The 23130-nt window shown below is 46.3% G+C and overlaps 1 protein-coding gene across 5 annotated transcripts in view; it reads right to left on the reverse strand.

Annotated features, from left to right (window-relative positions):
* FAM13A (family with sequence similarity 13 member A) overlaps positions 1-23130 on the reverse strand; it is a 246068-nt gene that overhangs the window by 84700 nt on the left and 138238 nt on the right. For all 5 annotated transcript variants that reach the window (XM_073638068.1, XM_073638063.1, XM_073638065.1 and 2 more), the window contains exon 9: positions 20148-20314. In XM_073638068.1, the coding sequence (XP_073494169.1) occupies positions 20148-20314 (167 nt within the window). The remainder of the gene's footprint in view (positions 1-20147; positions 20315-23130) is intronic.

The following is a 23130-nucleotide window of genomic DNA, read 5'->3' on the forward strand; positions in this document are numbered from 1 at the left end:
TGTGTTAAAAATCGCTGATTGGTCGCTGGCGCTGCTCGCGACCAATTACCGATTTGGGCGCCAAATTTAAATATCGGCCGCGACCAATCACCGATCTCGGCGGCAAATTCAAACACCGCTGTGCGCGACCAATCACCTATTTTGGCGGCACATTTAAATAGCGTCCGCGACCAATCAGTACAGCGGTGTTTAAATGTGGAGCCAAGATCGGTGATTGGTCGCGGCCGATATTTAAATTTGGCGCCCAAATCGGTGATTGGTCGCGAGCAGCGCCAGCGACCAATCAGCGATTTTTAACACAAATGTCCGGACCTTTGTAACACCATGCGGATACTGTGGGGACATCAGCGGCTAGGGTGTGAAGGGAGGACCGGGGAGCGGCGCTGCGGGTCGGGATACTTCTGCTCTGAGCGCTCGCTCATGTCCCGGGTTCTCGGAGTGGAAGTATCCGCACAGGCAGCGCCGCTGACATCCATGCGGCTAGGGTGTGAAGGGAGGACCGGGGAGCGGCGCTGACATCCAATGGGTCGCGGCCGCTATTTAAATGTGCCGCACAAATCGGTGATTGGTCGCCGACTTGGCCCGCGACCAATCACTGATCTTGCGGCCAAAGTTAAACAGTACTGTGCTGATTAGTCGCGGACGCTGCCCGCGACCAATCACCTATTTGGGCGCCAAATTTAAATATCGGCCGCGACCAATCACCGATCTTGGCTCCACATTTAAATACCGCTGTGCTGATTGGTCGCCGACGCTGGCCGCGACCAATCACCGATTTTGGCGCCACATTTAAATAGCGTCCGTGACCAATCCGCACAGCGGTGTTTAAATGTGGGGCCAAGATCGGTGAGTGGTCGCGGCCGATATTTCAATGTGGCGCCCAAATCAGTGATCGGTCGCGGGCAGCATCCACGACCAATCAGCACCGTACTGTTTAACTTTTGCGGCAAGATAAGTGATTGGTCGTGGGCCAAGACCGCGACCAATCACCGATTTGTGCGGCACTTTTAAATAGCGTCCGCGAGCAATTGGATGTCAGCGCCGCTCCCCGGTCCTCCCTTCACGCCCTAGCCGCATGGATGTCAGTGGCGCTGCCTGTGCGGATAGTTCCGCTGCGAGAACCCGGGACATGAGCGGGCGCTCGGAGCAGAACTATCCCGACCCGCAGCGCCGCTCCCCGGTCCTCCCTTCACACCCTAGCCGCTGATGTCCCCACAGTACCCGCATGGTGTTACAAAGGTCCGGACATTTGTGTTAAAAATCGATGATTGGTCGCTGGCGCTGCCCGCGACCAATCACCGATTTGGGTTCCAAATTTAAATATCGGCTGCGACCAATCACCGATCTTGGCTCCACATTTAAACACCGCTGTGCTGATTGGTCGCGGCCGATATTTACATTTGGCGCCCAAATAGGTGATTGGTCGCGGGCAGCGCCAGCGACCAATCAGCGATTTTTAACACAAATTTCCGGAAGTTTGTAACACCATGCGGATACAGTGGGGACATCAGCGGCTAGGGTGTGAAGGGAGGACAGGGGAGCGGCGCTGCGAGTCCGGATACTTCTGCTGCGAGCGCCCGCTCATGTCCCGGGTTCTTGCAGCGGAAGTATCCGCACAGGCAGCGCCGCTGACATTAAATTGGTCGCGGACGCTATTTAAAATTGCCGCACAAATCGGTGATTGGTCGCTGTCTTGGCCCGCGACCAATGACTGATCTTGGCACCAAAGTTAAACACTATTGTGCTGATTGGTCGTGGACGCTGACCGCGACCAATCACCGATTTGGGCGCCAAATTTAAATATCGGCCGTGACCAATCACCGATTTGGGCGCCAAATTTAAATATCGGCCGCGACCAATCACCGATCTTGGCTCCACATTTAAACACCGCTGTGGTGATTGGTCGCGGCCGATATTTAAATTTGGCGCCCAAATCGGTGATTGGTCGCGGGCAGCGTCGGCGACCAATCAGCACAGCGGTGTTTAAGTTTTGCGCTAAGATCAGTGATTGGTCGGGTCCGAAGACCGCGACCAATCATCGAATAGTCTTGGTGAGGACCGGGGAGCGGCGCTGCCTGTGCGGGTACTTACGCTGCGAGAACCCGGGACATAGCGGGCGCTCGCAGCAGAAGTATCCCGACCCGCAGCGCCGCTCCCCGGTCCTCCCTTCCGCATGGAGGTCAGCGGCGCCGGCGGTCCTTCCGCTGCCACCGGCCGGGACATGAGCGCCTCGCGCCGCTCATCTCCCGGCTGCATCTCTGTCCCGCAGATGGGTCCGGCGGTCGGGTTCCTTCTGCTGTTGCCGGCCGTGAGATGAGCGCCTCGCGGCGCTCATCTCCCCGCTGCATCGCCGCTCAGCTCCGTCCCGCAGTTGAGCTGCTAACGGCCGCCATCTTTTTTTAAAAATCCCCCGGCGCTGATTGGCCGCTGGCGGACCAATGAGCGACGCGGCATTTCCTGGACACACAGACAGACAGACAGACGGGATAAGACTATTATATATATAGATTATAACGTTCATTTTTAAACAGTTGTGGTGTCCTTCTCTGACTGATCCTCACTCTCCCAAATCACAAAAAGAAAAAAGCATGGACTGCACTTCAACTATGTAATTACACCCAATAGAAAGAAAAGTTTATTTTTTGGTTAAAAAAAATCTATATGTATATGTACATACGGTATGTAAAATATATTTTGTGTTGACATGATGCCAAGAACTTCAATGCATTATCACAAGACTTTTTAACAGATAGAGGGTAATATACTGCTGGCAGACATTCAACGTCGTGAATCCTTTCTACCAAACTCTTCCATCAGAAGATAGTTAGGAAAACCCTATTCAATGGTCACCTGGTTCTATTGACTTCCACAGCAGCTCAGATGAATTAAGAATTGTTAGATGAGTGTAACAGTTCTTTGTCCCTATTAAAATAAGCATGCACGCCCTGCGGATCAGAGTCGCATCAGTAAAGTATGATAACTTTTCAGGACAAGGTATTCTTGAATATCAACCTCACCTTATCAAATATCTCCTAACAGTTCAGCAAACAAACAAGTAGGCAAATTTAGGTCCAAGTTTTCTTTGGCACAAAATTATCTTTCTAAACATTTAATCTAACAAAATTAAGTGAACTTTCACCATTTCCCTTTGCAGTGTCCTTAGACAGCCCCAATTAGGAAAAGTAAACTCATGTGATAGTACCGATAACAGTAATGACAATTCATCCTAAACAAGTAGCTATGTAGTTTTATGCTGAGTAGTAAAACTATAGATTTTCTTAGGGGACAATAAAAAAAAAAAAACACAACAAAGATTTGGACTATCAAAAGGAGGACAAAGGCTGTGTATCCATCTCATAAGGTGAAGATAATCACTAGTTGGAAAATTGTGTAAAGAGGGCTGATGTCTCCTGCCTCCTATTTTACATAATGCATCTAGTAGTGCGGGGCTAGGTAAAATAGGAGGCAGGTCAGTGAAAGCACAGTGAGCTGTCATAAGAGCAAATAGATGAATATGTAAGCAGAGTACCAGATAGAGCGCCCCCCACAGGCCGCCCCGAAATCACTCTCTACCTGCCCTCTATGTGTAGTGTGGAGTCTGTCACTCTCTACCTGCCCTCTATGTGTAGTGTGGAGTCTGTCACTCTCTACCTGCCCTCTATGTGTAGTGTGAGTTCTGTCACTCTCTACTAGAGATGAGCGGTGTTCGACTCGAACTGTTCGCCAATCTCAAATTCGAGCTGTTTTAGCGGTGTTCGAGCCGTTCGGCGAACACGAACGATTTGAAAAAAATTTGGCTGTTCGAGGTTATGTTCGATAACTGTTCGTGCACCAAAATCATAACTGGATTTTTTCTCAGTAATGATGAAAATTAATGTTAATACGCAGTTTGAGTGTACAGCGGGGCGGGGGGAGGGGCAGGGGATGGCTCTCTGCAGAAATAATGAAGATCTCCATTTTTTTTTCTCTTTCCTGCATTTACAGTGGGGAGGTGCAATCTGTCAGCCTATCAGCAGCGCACACACGGAGCGAAGTGCTTTTTTTCACACAAGCAAGGGCATGTGTCATTGGCTGTGTATGTCACATGTCCTTGCCCTATAAGACCAAGCCATTTTCCCCGTCGCCACCATTTTCTCACTGCTGCAGCTGCGTGTTAGACGGCACCGCTGTTGCTGTGTGCGCTATACCTTGTTAATTTCAAGCCAATTTTCGCACAAATCTACAGATAGCTTGGGAGTAGGGAATAGTTGTGATTGCAGTCCTTTTAAGGACTAGGTTACAGCATTTCCTACGACTTTTATCAGGCAGGTCTGTGCTCTTAAATAGATAGGTTGTGGGAGTAAAGACTAATTGTAATTGCAGTCCTTTTCAGGACTAGGTTACATCAGTTCCTATCAGTTTTTGCCAGGCAGGTCTGTGCCAGTGCTGTGCAAGTTTTTTTCACAGCATTTGGCTGAATCTAGCAAAGCTAATCCTTTTTGGCCTATTGCAGAGTGTGTTAGTCAGTGGAGTAGCCTATCTGTGTTGCAAGATATACCACCTGTGTATAGAATACCAATTTTTTTACTGCACCTAGTGAAGTAAAATCTTTTGGGCATAGCATCATTCTATTAGTCCATCTATACTGACCTCCATCAGGTTGCAAATTGAATATAATTTTTTTCTGCATCGAGCTCTGAAAAAATATTTGGGCTTCTAGCAGTGTGTGGGACTTGTTCTATTAGTCCATCTATACTGCCCTCCATCAGGTTGCAAATTCAATATAAATTTTTTCTGCATCTAGCTCTGAAAAAATATTTCAGCTTGTAGCAGTGTGTGGGACTTGTTCTATTAGTCCATCTATACTAACCTCCATCACGTTGCAAATTCAATATAATTTTTTTCTGCATCGAGCTCTGAAAAAATATTTAGGCTTCTAGCAGCGTGTGGGACTTGGTCTATTAGCCCATCTATACTGACCTCCATCAGGTTGCAAATTCAATATAATTTTTTTCTGCATCTAGCTCTGAAAAAATATTTCAGCTTCTAGCAGTGTGTGGGACTTGTTCTATTAGTCCATCTATACTGCCCTCCATCAGGTTGCAAATTCAATATAAATGTTTTCTGCATCTAGCTCTGAAAAAATATTTCAGCTTGTAGCAGTGTGTGGGACTTGTTCTATTAGTCCATCTATACTAACCTCCATCACGTTGCAAATTGAATATAATTTTTTTCTGCATCGAGCTCTGAAAAAATATTTCACCTTCTAGCAGTGTGTGGGACTTGTTCTATTAGTCCATCTATACTGACCTCCATCACGTTGCAAATTCAATATAATTTTTTTCTGCATGGAGCTCTGAAAAAATATTTCGGCTTCTAGCAGTGTGTGGGACTTGTTCTATTAGTCCATCTATACTGACCTCCATCAGGTTGCAAATTCAATATAATTTTTTTCTGCATCTACCTCTGAAAAAATATTTGGCCTTCTAGCAGTGTGTGGGACTTGTTCTATTAGTCCATCTATACTAACCTCCACCAGGTTGCAAATTCAATATAATTTTTTTCTGCATCTAGCTCTGAAAAAATATTTAGGCTTCTAACAGTGTGTGGGACTTGTTCTATTAGTCCATCTATACTGCCCTCCATCAGGTTGCAAATTCAATATAAATTTTTTCTGCATCTAGCTCTGAAAAAATATTTCAGCTTGTAGCAGTGTGTGGGACTTGTTCTATTAGTCCATCTATACTAACCTCCATCACGTTGCAAATTCAATATAATTTTTTTCTGCATCGAGCTCTGAAAAAATATTTCAGCTTCTAGCAGTGTGTGGGACTTGTTCTATTAGTCCATCTATACTGACCTCCATCACGTTGCAAATTCAATATAATTTTTTTCTGCATCGAGCTCTGAAAAAATATTTAGGCTTCTAGCAGTGTGTGGGACTTGGTCTATTAGCCCATCTATACTGACCTCCATCAGGTTGCAAATTCAATATAATTTTTTTCTGCATCTAGCTCTGAAAAAATATTTCAGCTTCTAGCAGTGTGTGGGACTTGTTCTATTAGTCCATCTATACTGCCCTCCATCAGGTTGCAAATTCAATATAAATTTTTTCTGCATCTAGCTCTGAAAAAATATTTCAGCTTGTAGCAGTGTGTGGGACTTGTTCTATTAGTCCATCTATACTAACCTCCATCACGTTGCAAATTGAATATAATTTTTTTCTGCATCGAGCTCTGAAAAAATATTTCACCTTCTAGCAGTGTGTGGGACTTGTTCTATTAGTCCATCTATACTGACCTCCATCACGTTGCAAATTCAATATAATTTTTTTCTGCATCGAGCTCTGAAAAAATATTTCGGCTTCTAGCAGTGTGTGGGACTTGTTCTATTAGTCCATCTATACTGACCTCCATCAGGTTGCAAATTCAATATAATTTTTTTCTGCATCTACCTCTGAAAAAATATTTCGGCTTCTAGCAGTGTGTGGGACTTGTTCTATTAGTCCATCTATACTAACCTCCACCAGGTTGCAAATTCAATATAATTTTTTTCTGCATCTAGCTCTGAAAAAATATTTAGGCTTCTAACAGTGTGTGGGACTTGTTCTATTAGTCCATCTATACTGACCTCCATCAGGTTGCAAATTCAATATAATTTTTTTCTGCATCTAACCCAGCCAATACTTTTGGGGTAATACCACAGTTTGGCCACTCAGCTCTGCTTGGTTCCCATCCACTGCTTTTTGTGCAAACAACTCCAGAGTTGTGAATTAGTTAACAACCAAAATGAGTGGAAAAAGGCCTGCTGCTGGTGGAAAGGGGAATAGGCGTGTTGGGAAGGGAAAAAAAGGTTGTGTCCGTGGGGTAGGTGTTAAAGCAACAGTAACATCTGCAGAAGAAAGACCATCTTCCAGCCAAACTAAGATGTCTACTTCTTTTAGCGGACAATGTGATAAGATCCCTTTCTTACAGCCACGCCAATCGCTACAAATTCCAGATGAGGCACAAAAACAGCAGGTGCTTCAATGGATATTAAGTGCTCCTTTAAGTGGGCTCTCCTCCACCTCAACTTCAACATCACAAATACTCCAGTCCTCAGAGGTGTCACCCCAATCGCACTTGCTTCCTCACAGCTCCCAAGTCTCCAGCTGCCCATCTGAGTATGGGGTAGAACAGATGGTTGAGTCTGCAGAGCTGTTTACTAATACTATAGCCTGGGAATCAGAGGTCGGCTCCAGAGCTTCCGTGAATCCAGACGAGGAAATGATCTGCACTGATGCCCAGAATCTTTATGAGTCGGATCCAGGACCAGACGCAGAAGGTTCTGACCATAATGTAGACCCTCGTTCCCAAACACGACTCTGCCTCTGACCACAAGTCGTGGTGGCTCTTCAGGTCGCATGGGTGCTAAGCCTTGCATAGCCTGGGCATTTTTTCAGATCGATAAAGATGACCCAACTCATGTTATCTGTAACATTTGTCAGCAAAAGCTAAGTAGAGGCCAAAAAATACATAGTTTGAGTACTTCATGCATGAACCGGCACATGGACATGAAGCATAAGTTGCAGTGGGAAGCTCACTGTGCTACAATGCAGCCGAGCCGGCCGGGCCAACCACCGTCTGCCACATCTTGTGCATCCGCGGCCTCTTCATCCTCTGTGACTGGGGGGACAGCAGTCACACCTGTTTTGGGACGCAGACCTGCCACCTCTTTACCTGCAACAGCCAGCGTGATTGGCAGGTCATCATTTTCTTTGGAGGTGGAAACACCAGCTGGTGTTCAGCGCTGTCCGACATCGATAGCACCACCTTTGGATCAAGGCAACCTAACATATCCGCCTGCATCTTCCTCACAGACCGGCAGTTTGCCGGGGACACCCTTCTCAACCCCGTCTAAGCACAACAGCCAGTCCTCGGTCCCTCAGATGTGGACAAGTAAAAGACCATTTCCTCCTAGCCATGAGAAAGCTAAGAGGTTGAATTTCACCATCTGCAAGCTCTTGGCTACAGAAATGCTGCCTTTCCGCCTGGTGGACCCAGAGGATTTTCGAGACCTTATGTCCGTCGCAGTGCCCCAGTACCAGATGCCCAGTCGGCACTACTTCTCAAATAAAGGTGTGCCTGCGCTCCACCAGCATGTCGCACACAACATCACCGCTTCTTTGAGTGTGTGACAGGGTGCATTTCACCACAGACACTTGGACGAGTAGGCATGAACAGGGGCGTTACATGTCGCTGACTGGGCACTGGGTAACTATGGTGACAGCAGGACAAGGGGCTGCTGTCCAAGTCTTGCCGTCCCCACGAGTTGTGCGTCAATCCTCTTTATCTCAAAGTTCCTCCACTGCTTCTGCCTTCTCAACCTCCTCTCGGTCCTCCACCTGCACCCAAAGCCTGTCTGGTCATGCCACAAGCTTTCTAACTGCGCAGAAGGGATCCTGCACACCTCCTTACTATGCTGGCAGCAGGGCTCAACGTCATCAGGCAGTTTTTACTTTGAAATATCTGGGAAATGTGAGAGTCACACAGCTGAGGAGTTGTGGTCAGCTCTGGAGAACCAGTTTCATGAATGGTTGTCTCCACTGGACCTGAAACCAGGGAAGGCCGTGTGCGACAATGCTGCAAACCTGGGTGCGGCCCTTCGCCGGGGCAATGTCACACACATGCCTTGTATGGCTCACTATCCAGAACTAAATGGCCTTCTGCAGAGGGCACGGTCGCTGTGTGCTCACTTCCGCCGTTTGCATCCCGCAGCTCAGCGACTTACATCTCTACAGAAGTCGTTGGACCTGCCACTTCACCGGCTAAAATGCGATTTGCCTACCCGGTGGAATTCAACTCTGCACATGTTGCAGCGACTGTGGCAGCACCGACAAGCCCTGGTGCAATACGTTCTGACATATAGCCTGGGCTAAATCAAGCTGGAGGAGTGGTCTCAGATCAGGGACCTATGCACCCTTCTGTACAGTTTTGAAATGGCGACGAAGATGTTTAGTGCTGACAATGTCATTATCAGCATGACTATTCCGGAGATTTACATGCTGGAGCACATGTTAAACAGAATTCAGAGTCAGGTGGTGGCACAAGAGGAGGTGGAGGAAGTAGAGGAGGAGGAGTTGTATGCGGAAGGGCTAACATCTGCAAGGTCCAGACGGTCGGCAGCAACAAGGCGGCAGGCATGTGAGGGTGAGGGAGATGGTTTTACCAGGGCGCATGGTAGCAGCCAAACTAGTGAGGAAGGTGCAGGAGCCCAGGAAGAAGTGGAGGACGAACTGATGGAAGACTCATCAGATGAAGGAGACCTTGATCACATTTCTGTTGTGCGAGGTTGGGGGGAGAGGACAGAGGAAGGAAGCATGATTGTTACCTCGCCACCAACACAACAGGGACTTGGTGCTCCTGGATGCGCAAGACACATGAGTGCCTTCTTGCTGCACTACCTGCAACATGACCCTCGAATTGTGAGAATTAGAATCCTGACTACTGGGTTGCCACACTGTTAGATCCCCGGTACAAAAGTAAATTTGCAGAAATTATTCCTGCCATAGAAAGGGATGCACGCATGCAGGAGTATCAGCAGAGACTGTTGCAGAATCTTACATGTGCTTTTCCACAAGACACCAGTGGTGCACGTAGTGAATCTCACAGTTCCAACTTGCCAACCGTGGGACCGTCGAGTGTTCAGCACTCAAACCGTAACAGAACCACAGTATCTGCTGGTAACATCAATTTTGCGGAATCATTTCACCACTTTTTTAGCCCATCCTTTGCAAGGCCACAGGAGACAAGAAGTCTGACACATAGTCAACGCCTAGAGACGATGGTATAGGAGTATCTCCAAGTAAACATTGAAGCCATGACTGTGTCACTGGACCCTTGCTCTTTTTGGGCTTCCAATCTGGATAAATGGCCGGAGCTCGCCACTTACGCCTTGGAGATCTTGTCATGCCCTGCAGCCAGCGTTCTGTCTGAACGTGTGTTCAGCGCTGCTGGTGGTGTGCTGACAGATAAGCGCACGCGGCTCTCCACTGATAATGTAGACAGACTCACGTTCATAAAGATGAACAAATCATGGATCCGAAACGACTTTTCTACCCCTGTGTCATCCTAGGGAGAGTAAAAGCTTGATGATTGGTTAAAATCACCTCACCAACCGTTTTAAGCTTTAAAATTACTAATCATGTTTATCTGTATCTTGGCTGGAAAATAATTTGGGCCTTGTAGCAGTGTGCAGTACTGATTCTATTAGGCCATCTATACTAAACGCCACCAGATTTAAAATTACTAATCATGTTTATCTGTATCTTGGCTGGAAAATAATTTGGGCTTTGTAGCAGTTTGCAGTACTGATTCTATTAGGCCATCTATACTAAGCTCCACCAGCTTTCAAATTAATAATAATTTTTAGCTGCATCTAGCCCGGAAAATAATTTTGGGTCTCCTAGATGCGCAAGACACATGAGTGCCTTCTTGCTGCACTACCTGCAACATGACCCTCAGATTGTCAGAATTCGAAGTAATCCTGACTACTGGGTTGCCACACTCTTAGATCCCCCACACTCTTCGATCAACCTTTTCATTTTAATAAAGAACAAAAAAATGGTCATTTTTGAAATTCTAAGCATCATCAGGTTATTAGAAACTGAAATCAAACAGATTTCAACTCAAAACTTTATTCTAGGTGATGTTACATTTGCACATAGGACCCCTTGTTCGAAAGGAGCTTCTGAACTCTCTCGTCCATTGAATTTGTCAGGTTTTGGATGGTTTCTGCTTCAATTGTTTTGCATGAGGACAGAATACCCTCCCAGAGCTGTTGCTTAGATGTGAACTGCCTCCCGCCATCATAGACACTCCTTTTGATGATGCTCCAGAGGTTCTGAATGGGGTTGAGGTCAGGGGAGCATGGGGGTCACACCATAAGTTTGTCCCCTTTTATGCCCATATCAGCCAGAGATGCAGATGTGTTATGTGCAGCATGAGACGGTGCATTATCATGCATGAAAATGATCTTGCTGTGGAATACACGGTTCTTCTTCTTGAACCATGGTAGGAAGTGCTGTTTAAGAAACTCCGCATACATTATGGAGTTCATCTTTACCCCTTCAGGGATCCTAACGGGGCCGACAATCTCTCTCCCCATGATTCCAGCCCAAAACATTACTCCACCTCCTCCTTGTTGGCGCTGTAGCCGTGTTTGCGTGGGGTGTCCATCAACCAGCCAACCTCCACTGCATCCATCTGGACTATTGAGCATTGCACGGCACTCATCGGTGAACAAAACAGTTTTGAAGTCAGTCTTCATGTATTGTTTGGCCCACTGGAGCCGTTTCTGCTTGTGTGCAGTGGATAGAGGAGGTCGACAGGATGGCTTACGCACAGCTGCAAACCTCTGAAGGACTCTGCATCTTGTTGTTCGGGGGACGTTGGAGGCACCAGCAGCTTCAAAAACTTGTCTGCTGCTATGACAAGGCTTTTTTGCCGTTGCTCTTTTAACCTGATGTAATTGCCTGGAGGAAAGAGTCCTCAATTTTCCCTTATCAGCACGCACACGTGTGTACTGTGAATCAGCTACATACTTCTTGATTGCGCGATGATCAGGATGAAGTGTCTTGGCAATGTTGATTGTAGTCATGCCTTGACCTAAACACTCCACAATTTGTTGCTTCGCAGCAGCCGACACATCCTTTTTCTTTCCCATTTTGGCAGAAAATGTAGGCTGATTAATAATGTGGGACAGCCTTCTTCCCTTATCACTCCTAAACACTTTTTGCATAATAATTTGGAACACAGTGTACATGTGCTTTTCCACAAAACACCAGTGGTTCACGTAGTGAATCTTACAGTTCTAACTTGCCAAACGTGGTCTGTATGGAGTTGTTCAATAAAGGGCCCAAAATTAAGATAACATAGACGGGAGAGGTCTCTATGAATACGAATTCCTAAGTATTTGATACCCTGTGAGGGCCAGGCAAAGGGAAAGTTGGACTGGATGGAATCCTGTATGGATTTGGGGAGGGAGACATCGAGGGCCTCAGACTTCGCTGCACTGATTTTAAAATTTGACCATGTAACAAAGTGATCTATTTCAGCCATAACAGCAGGGATGGATATATGTGATTGAGTGATATATACTAGGACATCATCAGCAAATGCAGAGCACTTGTACTCGGTGCCTCCCACCTCAATCCACCTAATATTGGGGTTATGGCGAATTGATGAGAGCAGGTGCTCCGTCACTAGGAAGTATAAGAGAGGGGACAGAGAACATCCCTGCCTTGTCCCATTGGTGATTATGAAAGGTGATGAAAATGTTCCATTTATCTTCAGCCTAGGTGAAGTATTGCGATACAGGGCCGTGATTTTGCCTATAAAAGGGTCCTCTAGACCCCTACCTCAAGCTTTTTAAGGGAATAATATATGGCGTGCCAGGAGACTCCATGGAGTGCTTTCTCAGCATCCAACGAGAGTATCTAATTACAAATTTTTAACTGCATCTAGCCCAGGAAATACTTTGTGTCTAGTAGCAGCGTCTGTTAGTCAGCTGATTATCCCAGCTGTTAAGCAAGCTACACCACCTGTAGTTTGGACACTTAATTTTTTCAAAGGAAATGGTTCGGGCCCCCGGGACACTCAGTGAAGAGCATCGGGGAGACACCCCAAGGCATAGGGGCTGGGACTGGCGGTAGGTCGCCTTACGGTGGACCGCCGAGCTCGATCCTTATAAAAGCTTTTTAACTGCAGCAGCTTTAGTGGACACTACTGGAGCTGGAATTACGCGGCTGCTGGCATGAGACTTGCCCTCCAATAGATCCTTGTAAAAGGATTTAAAGTGTATTCATTCAAATTAGAGAGACAATTTAAATTAAAAAGCTTAGAGCTGCCTCCACCACAGGGGTGCTTGCTGGACCCAACAGCGGACAGGCACCAGTATTGGGAGAAGGGGGCTGGCCGTCAGGGTCCACCGCAGCTCTGGCACAAACCCGGCGACACGGAGGTCGCACGGCCAGGAACGGACTGGCCGTGTCGGCTTTGCACTTTTTTGGTTTTAGAAGGGCATGACATGCCTATATCTGTGTCTCCCCCTCCTTTTACTCCTCCACCTCATTTCTTTTCGCATGACTATATGTACTTGTCACTTTTCCATGTGTTAGTTGTGTCTTCTGAGCAGTTTGTCAGCTTTTGGACACCTTTGAAGGTGTTTTCTGTGTATTTCTATGTGTTTTTGTTTGCCTGCCATTGGTTTTAACGGTATTCGAAGGTGTTCGACGAACAGTTTGAAGAACAGTTCGGCGAACATATGGGTGTTCGACGAACCGAACCGAACTCGAACACTACAGGGGTGGCTCAACACTACTCTCTATCTGCCCTCTCTGTTTAGTGTGAGTTCTGTCGCTCTCTACCTGTCCTCCATGTGTAGTGTAGGGTCTGTCACTCTCTACCTGCCCTTTATGTGTAGTGTGGGGTCTGTCGCAATCTACCTGCCCTCTATGTGTAGTGTGGGGTCTGTCACGCTCTACCAGCTCTCTATGTGTAGTGTGGGGTCTGTCGCTCTCTACCTGCCCTCGATGTGTAGTGAGTTCTGTCACTCTCTACCTGCCCTCTACAGTGGGGATAAAAAGTATTTAGTCAGCCACCAATTGTGCAAATTCTCCCACTTAAAAAGATGAGAGAGGTCTGTAATTGACATCATAGGTAGACCTCAACTATGAGACACAAAATGAGAAAACAAATCCTGAAAATCACATTGTCTGATTTGGAAAGAAATTTTTTTCAAATTTTGGTGGAAAATAAGTATTTGGTCAGTTACAAACAAGCAAGATTTCTGTCTCTCACAGACCTGTAACTTCTTAAGAGGCTCCTCTGTCCTCCACTCATTACCTGTAGTACTGGCATCTGTTGGAACTTGTTATCAGTATAAAAGACACCTGTCCGCAACCCCAAACAGTCACACTCCAAACTCCACTATGGTGAAGACCAAAGAGCTGTCGAAGGACACCAGAAACAAAATTGCAGCCCTGCACCAGGCTGGGAAGACTGAATCTGCAATAGGCAAGCAGCTTGGTGTGAGGAAATCAACTGTGGGAGCAATAATTAGAAAATGGAAGACATACAAGACCACTGATAATCTCCCTCGATCTGGGGCTCCACACAAGATCTCACCCCGTGGGGTCAAAATAATCTCAAGAAAGGTGAGCAAAAATCCCAGAACCACACCGGGGGACCTAGTGAATGACCTGCAGAGAGCTGGGACCAACGTTACACAGGCTACCATCAGTAACACAGTACACTGCCAGGGACTCAGATCCTGCAGTGCCAGACGTGTCCCCCAGCTTAAGCCATTACATGTCATATGGTCAGATGAAATCAAAGTAGAACTGTTTGGTAGAAACAAAACTCGGCATGTTTGGAGGGGAAAGGATGCAACTCAGCATTCTAACAACACCATATCTACTGTGAAGCATGGGGGTGCCAACATCATGCTTTGGGGCTGTTTCTCTGCCAAGGGACCAAGACGACTGATCCGTGTACATGAAAGAATGAATGGGGCCATCTATCGTGAGATTTTGAGTGCAAACCTCCTTCCATCAGCAAAGGGCATTGAAGATGAAACGTGGCTGGGTCTTTCAGCATGACAATGATCACAAGCACACCACCAGGGCAACGAAGGAGTGGCTTCGTAAGAAGCATTTCAAGGTCCTGGAGTGGCCTAGCCAGTCTCCAGATCTAAACCCTATAGAAAACCTTTGGAGGGAGTTGAAAGTCCGTGTTGCCCAGCGACAGCCTCAAAACATCACTGCTCTAGAGGAGATCTGCATGGAGGAATGGGCCAACATACCAGCAACAGTGTGTGCCAACCTTGTGAAGACTTACTGTACAGAAAACATTTGACCTCTGTCATTGCCAACAAAGGATATATAATAAAGCATTGAGATGAACTTTTGTAATTGACCAAATACTTATTTTCCACCAAAATTTGATAAAAATTCTTTCCAAATCAGACAATGTGATTTTCAGGATTTGTTTTCTCATTTTGTCTCTCACAGTTGAGGTCTAACTATGATGTCAATTACCGGCCTCTCTCATCTTTTTAAGTGGGAGAACTTGCACAATTGGTGGCTGACTAAATATTTTTTTCCCCACTGTATGTGTAGTGTGGAGTCTGTCACTCTCTACCTGTCCTCCATGTGTAGTGTGGGGTCGGTCACTCTCTACCTGTCCTCCATGTGTAGTGTGGGGTCGGTCACTCTCTACCTGTCCTCCATGTGTAGTGTAGGGTCTGTCACTCTCTCCCTGCCCTCTATGCATAGTGCAGGGTCTGTCACTCTCTACCTGCCCTCTATGTGTAGTGCGGGGTCTGTCACTCTCTACCTGCCCTCTATGTGTAGTGTGGGGTCTGTCACTCTCTACCTGCCCTCTATGTGTAGTGCGGGGTCTGTCACTCTCTCCCTGCCCTCTATGTGTAGTGTAGGGTCTGTCACTCTCTACCTGCCCTCTATGTGTAGTGCGGGGTCTGTCACTCTCTACCTGCCCTCTATGTGTAGTGTGGGGTCTGTCACTCTCTACCTGCCCTCTATGTGTAGTGCGGGGTCTGTCACTCTCTACCTGCCCTCCATGTGTAGTGTAGGGTCGGTCACTCTCTACCTGCCCTCTATGTGTAGTGTAGGGTCTGTCACTCTCTACCTGCCCTCTATGTGTAGTGTAGGGTCTGTCACTCTCTACCTGCCCTCTATGTGTAGTGTGGGGTCTGTCACTCTCTACCTGCCCTCTATGTGTAGTGAGGGGTCTGTCACTCTCTCCCTGCCCTCTATGTGTAGTGTAGGGTCTGTCACTCTCTACCTGCCCTCCATGTGTAGTGTAGGGTCGGTCACTCTCTACCTGCCCTCTATGTGTAGTGTAGGGTCTGTCACTCTCTACCTGCCCTCTATGTGCAGTGTGGGGTCTGTCACTCTCTACCTGCCCTCTATGTGAAGTGTAGGGTCTGTCACTCTCTACCTGCCCTCTATGTGTAGTGTGGAGTCGGTCACTCTCTACCTGCCCTCTATGTGTCGTGTAGGGTCAGTCACTCTCTACCTACCCTCTATGTGTAGTGTAGGGTCTGTCACTCTCTACCTGCCCTCTATGTGTAGTGTGGAGTCGGTCACTCTCTACCTGCCCTCTATGTGTAGTGTAGGGTCAGTCACTCTCTACCTACCCTCTATGTGTAGTGTAGGGTCTGTCACTCTCTACCTGCCCTCTATGTGTAGTGTGGAGTCTGTCACTCTCTACCTGTCCTCTATGTGTAGTGTGGAGTCTGTCACTCTCTACCTGCCCTCTATGTGTAGTGTAGGGTCGGTCACTCTCTACCTACCCTCTATGTGTAGTGTAGGGTCTGTCACTCTCTACCTGCCCTCTATGTGCAGTGTGGGGTCTGTCGCTCTCTACCTGCCCTCTATGTGTAGTGTGGAGTCGGTCACTCTCTACCTGCCCTCTATGTGTAGTGTAGGGTCAGTCACTCTCTACCTACCCTCTATGTGTAGTGTAGGGTCTGTCACTCTCTACCTGCTCTCTTTGTGCAGTGTGGGGTCTGTCACTCTCTACCTGCTCTCTTTGTGCAGTGTGGGGTCTGTCACTCTCTACCTGCCCTCCATTTGTAGTGTGGGGTCTGTCACTCTCTACCTGCCCTCTATGTGTAGTGTGGAGTCTGTCATTCTCTACCTGTCCTCTATGTGTAGTGTGGAGTCTGTCACTCTCTACCTGCCCTCTATGGGTAGTGTAGGGTCGGTCACTCTCTACCTACCCTCTATGTGTAGTGTAGGGTCTGTCACTCTCTACCTGCTCTCTTTGTGCAGTGTGGGGTCTGTCACTCTCTACCTGCTCTCTTTGTGCAGTGTGGGGTCTGTCACTCTCTACCTGCCCTCCATTTGTAGTGTGGGGTCTGTCACTCTCTACCTGCCCTCTATGTGTAGTGTGGAGTCTGTCACTCTCTACCTGCCCTCCATTTGTAGTGTGGGGTCTGTCACTCTATACCTGCCCTCTATGTGCAGTGTGGGGTCTGTCACTCTCTACCTGCCCTCTATGTGTAGTGTGGAGTCTGTCACTCTCTACCTGCCCTCTATGTGTAGTGTAGGGCCTGTCACTCTCTACCAGCCCTCTATGTGTAGTGTAGGGTCCGTCACTCTCTACCTGCTCTCTTTGTGTAGTGTGGAGCCTGTCACTCTCTACCTGTCCTCCATTTGTAGTGTAGGGTCTGTCACCCTCTACCTGCCCTCTATGTGCAGTGTGGGGTCTGTCACTCTCTACCTGCCCTCTATGTGCAGTGTGGGGTCTGTCACTCTCTACCTGCCCTCCATTTGTAGTGTGGGGTCTGTCACTCTCTACCTGCCCTCTATGTGTAGTGTGGAGTCTGTCACTCTCTACCTGTCCTCCATGTGTAGTGTGGGGTCTGTCACTCTCTACCTGCCCTCTATGTGTAGTGTAGGGTCGGTCACTCTCTACCTACCCTCCATGTGTAGTGTGGGGTCTGTCACTCTCTACCTGCCCTCTATGTGTAGTGTAGGGTCTGTCACTCTCTACCTGCTCTCTTTGTGCAGTGTGGGGTCTGTCACTCTCTACCTGTCCTCCATTTGTAGTGTAGGGTCTGTCACCCTCTACCTGCCCTCTATGTGCAGTGTGGGGTCTGTCACTCTCTACCTGTCCTCCATTTGTAGTGTAGGGTCTGTCACCCTCTACCTGCCCTCTATGTGCAGTGTGGGGTCTGTCACTCTCTTCCTGTCCTCCATTTGTAGTGTGGGGTCTGTCACTCTCTACCTGCCCTCTATGTGTAGTGTGGAGTCTGTCACTCTCTACCTGCCCTCTATGTGTAGTGTAGGGTCTGTCACTCTCTACCTGCCCTCTATGTGTAGTGTAGGGTCTGTCACTCTCTACCTGCTCTCTATGTGTAGTGTGGAGTCTGTCACTCTCTACCTGCCCTCTATGTGTAGTGTAGGGTCTGTCACTCTCTACCAGCCCTCTTTGTGTAGTGTAGGACTGTCACTCTCTACCTGCCCTCCATTTGTAGTGTGGAGTCTGTCACTCTCTACCTGCCCTCTATGTGTAGTGTGGAGTCTGTCACTCTCTACCTGCCCTCTATGTGTAGTGTAGGGTCGGTCACTCTCTACCTACCCTCTATTTGTACTGTAGGGTCTGTCACTCTCTACCTGCTTTCTATGTGTAGTGTGGAGTCTGTCACTCTCTACCTGTCCTCCATTTGTAATGTAGGGTCTGTCACTCTCTACCTGCTACATGTGTAGTGCGGGGACTGACACTTTCCATGTCTCCATATACTCTACAAGAGTTTATGTCTGTTTGTCAGTGCTATCGGAAACATCCAAACCAGGAGGAACAATGTCAGCTAAAATGAGTTTCAGAGAACAAGCAGTACCAACATTGGCAGCGGCATAATGCTCAAATGTCACTAGTGCCAAGTGGAGGGAAAAAAGATCAGTCTTTGGCCCAAGCACCAAACCGCTTGTCAGTGGAGACTTCCATATCAGATGTATCTATATTTACCTGGCACAGCTGATCCCTGCAGGCAAACATTTAATATGTTGAACATGATGTTCCAAGTTGTCATCTGAATTGGATGATGTTTAAAGCATTTGCTTTTAATCTAAGGATATACTTTTACAACATTAGACCACTACAGTCATAAAAGCTGACAATAAACTGAAACCAATGACCATTTTGTTAATGGTATTGCTATGTGGGTTGCAAAACAGACACCTTGGAAAGAACCAAATTTGTCTACTATTACTGGGAATTAGCCAGCGTTCAGGCTTAAAAAGGTCAAGCAGCAACATGGAAGAAGGCCAAAACATATACTGTGGATATAAAGGCCCCGAGTCATCAAGACCGGTGATGTTCATGTCGGTCTTGATGAGGGTGTTGGGAAACAGAAGAGCCTGATTCACTCAGGTGTACACTTCTTAATGAATGAAGAGAATCTAGAACAAGTGGCATGCACCTCACCAAAAATCTTACTCCAACCAGTGACTGGAGTGAGGCATGTCACAGTTCGTCACGATTTAGACAAGCTGTGGCAGCATGACCCTGTCCCGCCTATTGGGCCATAGTTGGAATCACACTGAAGCTGCAATTGAATAAGCGCTCAGCAGTCAGCTATTTCACTGAGGTCTGCCATAAACACTGACAGAGTATAGAAAGGGGGAAAGGGGTATAGGCGGCTTCCAGAAACTTCATTTTACTCCCATATAGTTAATTGGAATTGTTAGGCGCAACTACCTTGAAGGGGATATCTGAGACTTTAAAAAAAAAAAGAAAAAAAAAGTGCCTAAGCACTAACAGGCAGGTGATTGCTACCTACCTGCCTGTTGTGCCCGGCGCCGTACTCTGCCGGCACAGAGCGGTCACAGACTTCCGGTGACGTCACGTCAACAGAGTGGTGGTTTATTTTCCTGTTGACAGGGTGGGACTACTGGTGTCATGCTGATTGATAGCCGGATTCCCACTGCCTAATTTGGAGAAGTCGACTGTCATTCAGCATGACGCAAGTAGTCCCGACCGGTTAACAGGAAGAGAAACCACTGATCTGGTGACAGGGAGCAGCTGAATCTCTGGCTGAAGCGGTCAATGACCGGCGCCGGGTACAACAGGCAGGTAGTTGCCTCTGTTAGCAACTACATACCTGTTAGTGCATAGGCACATTTTCTTTCTTTATAGTCCCGGATATCCCCTTTAACGTGTGTATAACCAGATTATACTGGGACAATGAGTAGCAAATAATGTATACATTTGGAGACCTTTGAAAACGTAATGGGTTATTCCCAAGATAGTAAGTTATACCCTAGCTATAGAATAGGGGAATACTTACTGAACGCTGGGGCTCTGACCCCTGGGAACTCCAGTCTTAACAAGAATGGAGCTCTAGCTCCTGGGAACCGGCCCATCTTGAACATAACAGGAGTATATATTCAACTTCTGCTCCATTCAAAGGACTGCTGGAAAAGATGAGAACTGTGCTGTTTTCTGCAGTATGTGAACTTCTGCTCCAATCAAGACAGGAATAACTTCCTATCTTTGAAATAACCCTTTAACAAGAGAGTAGTGTTTTGTTCTATCTCAACCCCAGACAACATACCTCAAATTGACCAACAGAGCAACTGTATAGCATCTAAATGCACTAACCTGTGAAGGGAGTCTGAGCTGCTAAGTTCGTGATCCAGGAGGTCTTTGCATTCAGGAGATGATGTCCGGTTTGTCAGTAGGAAGCTGGACTGAGGGATTCCAACAGACAGTTTTGGTTTTGGAAGCTCATGTTCCTGGAGTTGCTTTTCAGAATTGGACATGTTCATCTAATGCAAAAATATTTAAGCAAACAGAAAGGAATAAATCTGACACTCGTGCACATGTCTGCAAGAAATCAGCAGTTGTAGTGAAACATGCCACTGTGACCTCTAGAAAAAAAAATAAATTATATATATATATATATATATATATATATATATATATATATATATATATATATATATATATATATATACACACACAGTACAGACCAAAAGTTTGGACACACCTTCTCATTTAAAGATTTTTCTGTATTTTCAGGACTTTGAAAATTGTACATTCACACTGAAGGGATCAAAACTATGAATTAACACGTGTGGAATTATATACTTAACAAAAAAGTGTGAAACAACTGAAAATATGTCTTATATTCTAGGTTCTTCAAAGTAGCCACCTTTTGCTTTGATGACTGCTTTGCACACTCTTGGCATTCTCTTGATGCACTTCAAGCGGTAGTCACCGGAAATGGTTTTCACTTCACAGGTGTGACCTGTCAGGTTTAATAAGTGGGATTTCTTGCCTTATTAATGGGGTTGGGACCATCAGTTGTGTTGTGCAGAAGTCTGGTGGATACACAGCTGATAGTCCTACTGAATAGACTGTTAGAATTTGTATTATGGCAAGAAAAAAGCAGCTAAGTAAAGAAAAACCAGTGGCCCTCATTACTTTAAGAAATGAAGGTCAGTCAGTGCGAAAAATTGGGAAAACGTTGAAAGTGTCCCCAAGTGCAGTTGCAAAAACCATCAAGCGCTACAAAGAAACTGGCTCACATGAGGACCGTCCCAGGAAAGGAAGACCAAGAGTCACCTCTGCTTCTGAGGATAAGTTTATCCGAGTCACCAGCCTCAGAAATCGCAGGTTAACAGCAGCTCAGATTAGAGACCAGGTCAATGCCACACAGAGTTCTAGCAGCAGACACATCTCTTCAACAACTGTTAAGAGGAGACTTTGTGCAGCAGGCCTTCATGGTAAAATAGGTGCTAGGAAACCACTGCTAAGGACAGGCAACAAGCAGAAGAGACTTGTTTGGGCTAAAGAACACAAGGAATGGACATTACACCAGTGGAAATCTGTGCTTTGGTCTGATGAGTCCAAATTTGAGATCTTTGGTTCCAACCACCGTGTCTTTGTGTGACGCAGAAAAGGTGAACGGATGGACTCTACATGCCTGGTTCCCACCGTGAAGCATGGAGGAGGAGGTGTGATGGTGTGGGGGTGCTTTGCTGGTGACACTGTTGGGGATTTATTCACAACTGAAGGCATACTGAACCAGCATGGCTACCACAGCATCTTGCAGCGGCATGCTATTCCATCCGGTTTGCGTTTAGTTGGACCATCATTTATTTTTCAACAGGACAATGACCCCAAACACACCTCCAGGCTGTGTGAGGGCTATTTACCAAGAAGGAGAGTGATGGAGTGCTACGCCAGATAACCTCGCCTCCACAGTCACCCAACCTGAACCCAATCGAGAGCTGGACAGCAGAGTGAAGGCAAAGGGGCCAACAAGTGCTAAGCATCTCTGGGAACTCCTTCAAGATTGTTGGAAGACCATTTCCGGTGACTACCTCTTGAAGCTCATAAAGAGAATGCCAAGAGTGTGCAAAGCAGTCATCAAAGCAAAAGGTGGCTACCTTGAAGAACCTGGAATATAAGAAATATTTTCAGTTGTTTCACACTTTTTTTGTTAAGTATATAATTCCACATGTGTTAATTCATAGTTTTGATGCCTTCAGTGTGATTGTACAATTTTCATAGTCATGAAAATACAGAAAAATCTTTAAATGAGAAGGTGTGTCCAAACTTTTGGTCTGTACTGTATATATATATATATGTATATATATATATATATATATATATATATATATATATATATACAGTTATATGAAAATGTTTGGGCACCTCTATTAATCTTAAGCTTAATGTTTTATAAAAATTGGTGTTTTTGCAACAGCTATTTCAGTTTGATATATGTAATAACTGTTGGACACAGTAATGTTTCTGCCTTGAAATGAGGTTTATTGTACTAACAGAAAATGTGCAATCTGCATTCAAACAAAATTTGACAGGTGCATAAGTATGGGCACCCTTATCATTTTCTTGTTTTAAATACTCCTACCTACTTTTTACTGACTTACTAAAGCACTTTTTTTGGTTTTGTAACCTCATTGAGCTTTGAACTTCAGAGCTAGGTGTATGCAATCATGAGAAAAGCTACTTAAAGTGGCCACTTGCAAGTTGTTCTCCTGTTTGAATCTCCTCTGAAGAGTGGCATCATGGGCTCCGCAAAACAACTGTCAAATGATCTGAAAACAAAGATTATTCAACATAGTTGTTCACGGGAAGGATACAAAAAGCTGTCTCAGAGATTTAACCTGTCAGTTTCCACTGTGAGGAACATAGTAAGGAAATGGAAGAACACAGGGACAGTTCGTGTTAAGGCCAGAAGTGTCAGGCCAAGGAAAACATCAGAAAGGCAGAGAAGAATGGTGAGATCAGTCAAGGTCAATCCTCAGACCACCTCCAGAGAGCTGCAGCATCAATTTGCTGCAGATGGTGTCACTGTGCATCGGTCAACTATACAACGCACTTTGCACAAGGAGAAGCTGTATGGGAGAGTGATGCGAAAGAAGCCGTTTCTGCAAGCACGCCACAAACAGAGTTGGCTGAGGTATGCAAAAGCACATTTGGAGAAGCCAATTTCTTTTTGGAAGAAGGTCCTGTGGACTGATGAAACCAAGATTGAGTTGTTTGGTCATACAAAAAGGCGTTATGCATGGCGGCAAAAAAACACAGCATTCCAAGAAAAACACTTGCTACCCAC

Source organism: Phyllobates terribilis, unplaced genomic scaffold (genome assembly GCF_046119375.1).
Source record: "Phyllobates terribilis strain yellow unplaced genomic scaffold, ASM4611937v1 Scaffold_1__5_contigs__length_1240528914, whole genome shotgun sequence".
NCBI lineage: Eukaryota > Metazoa > Chordata > Amphibia > Anura > Dendrobatidae > Phyllobates > Phyllobates terribilis.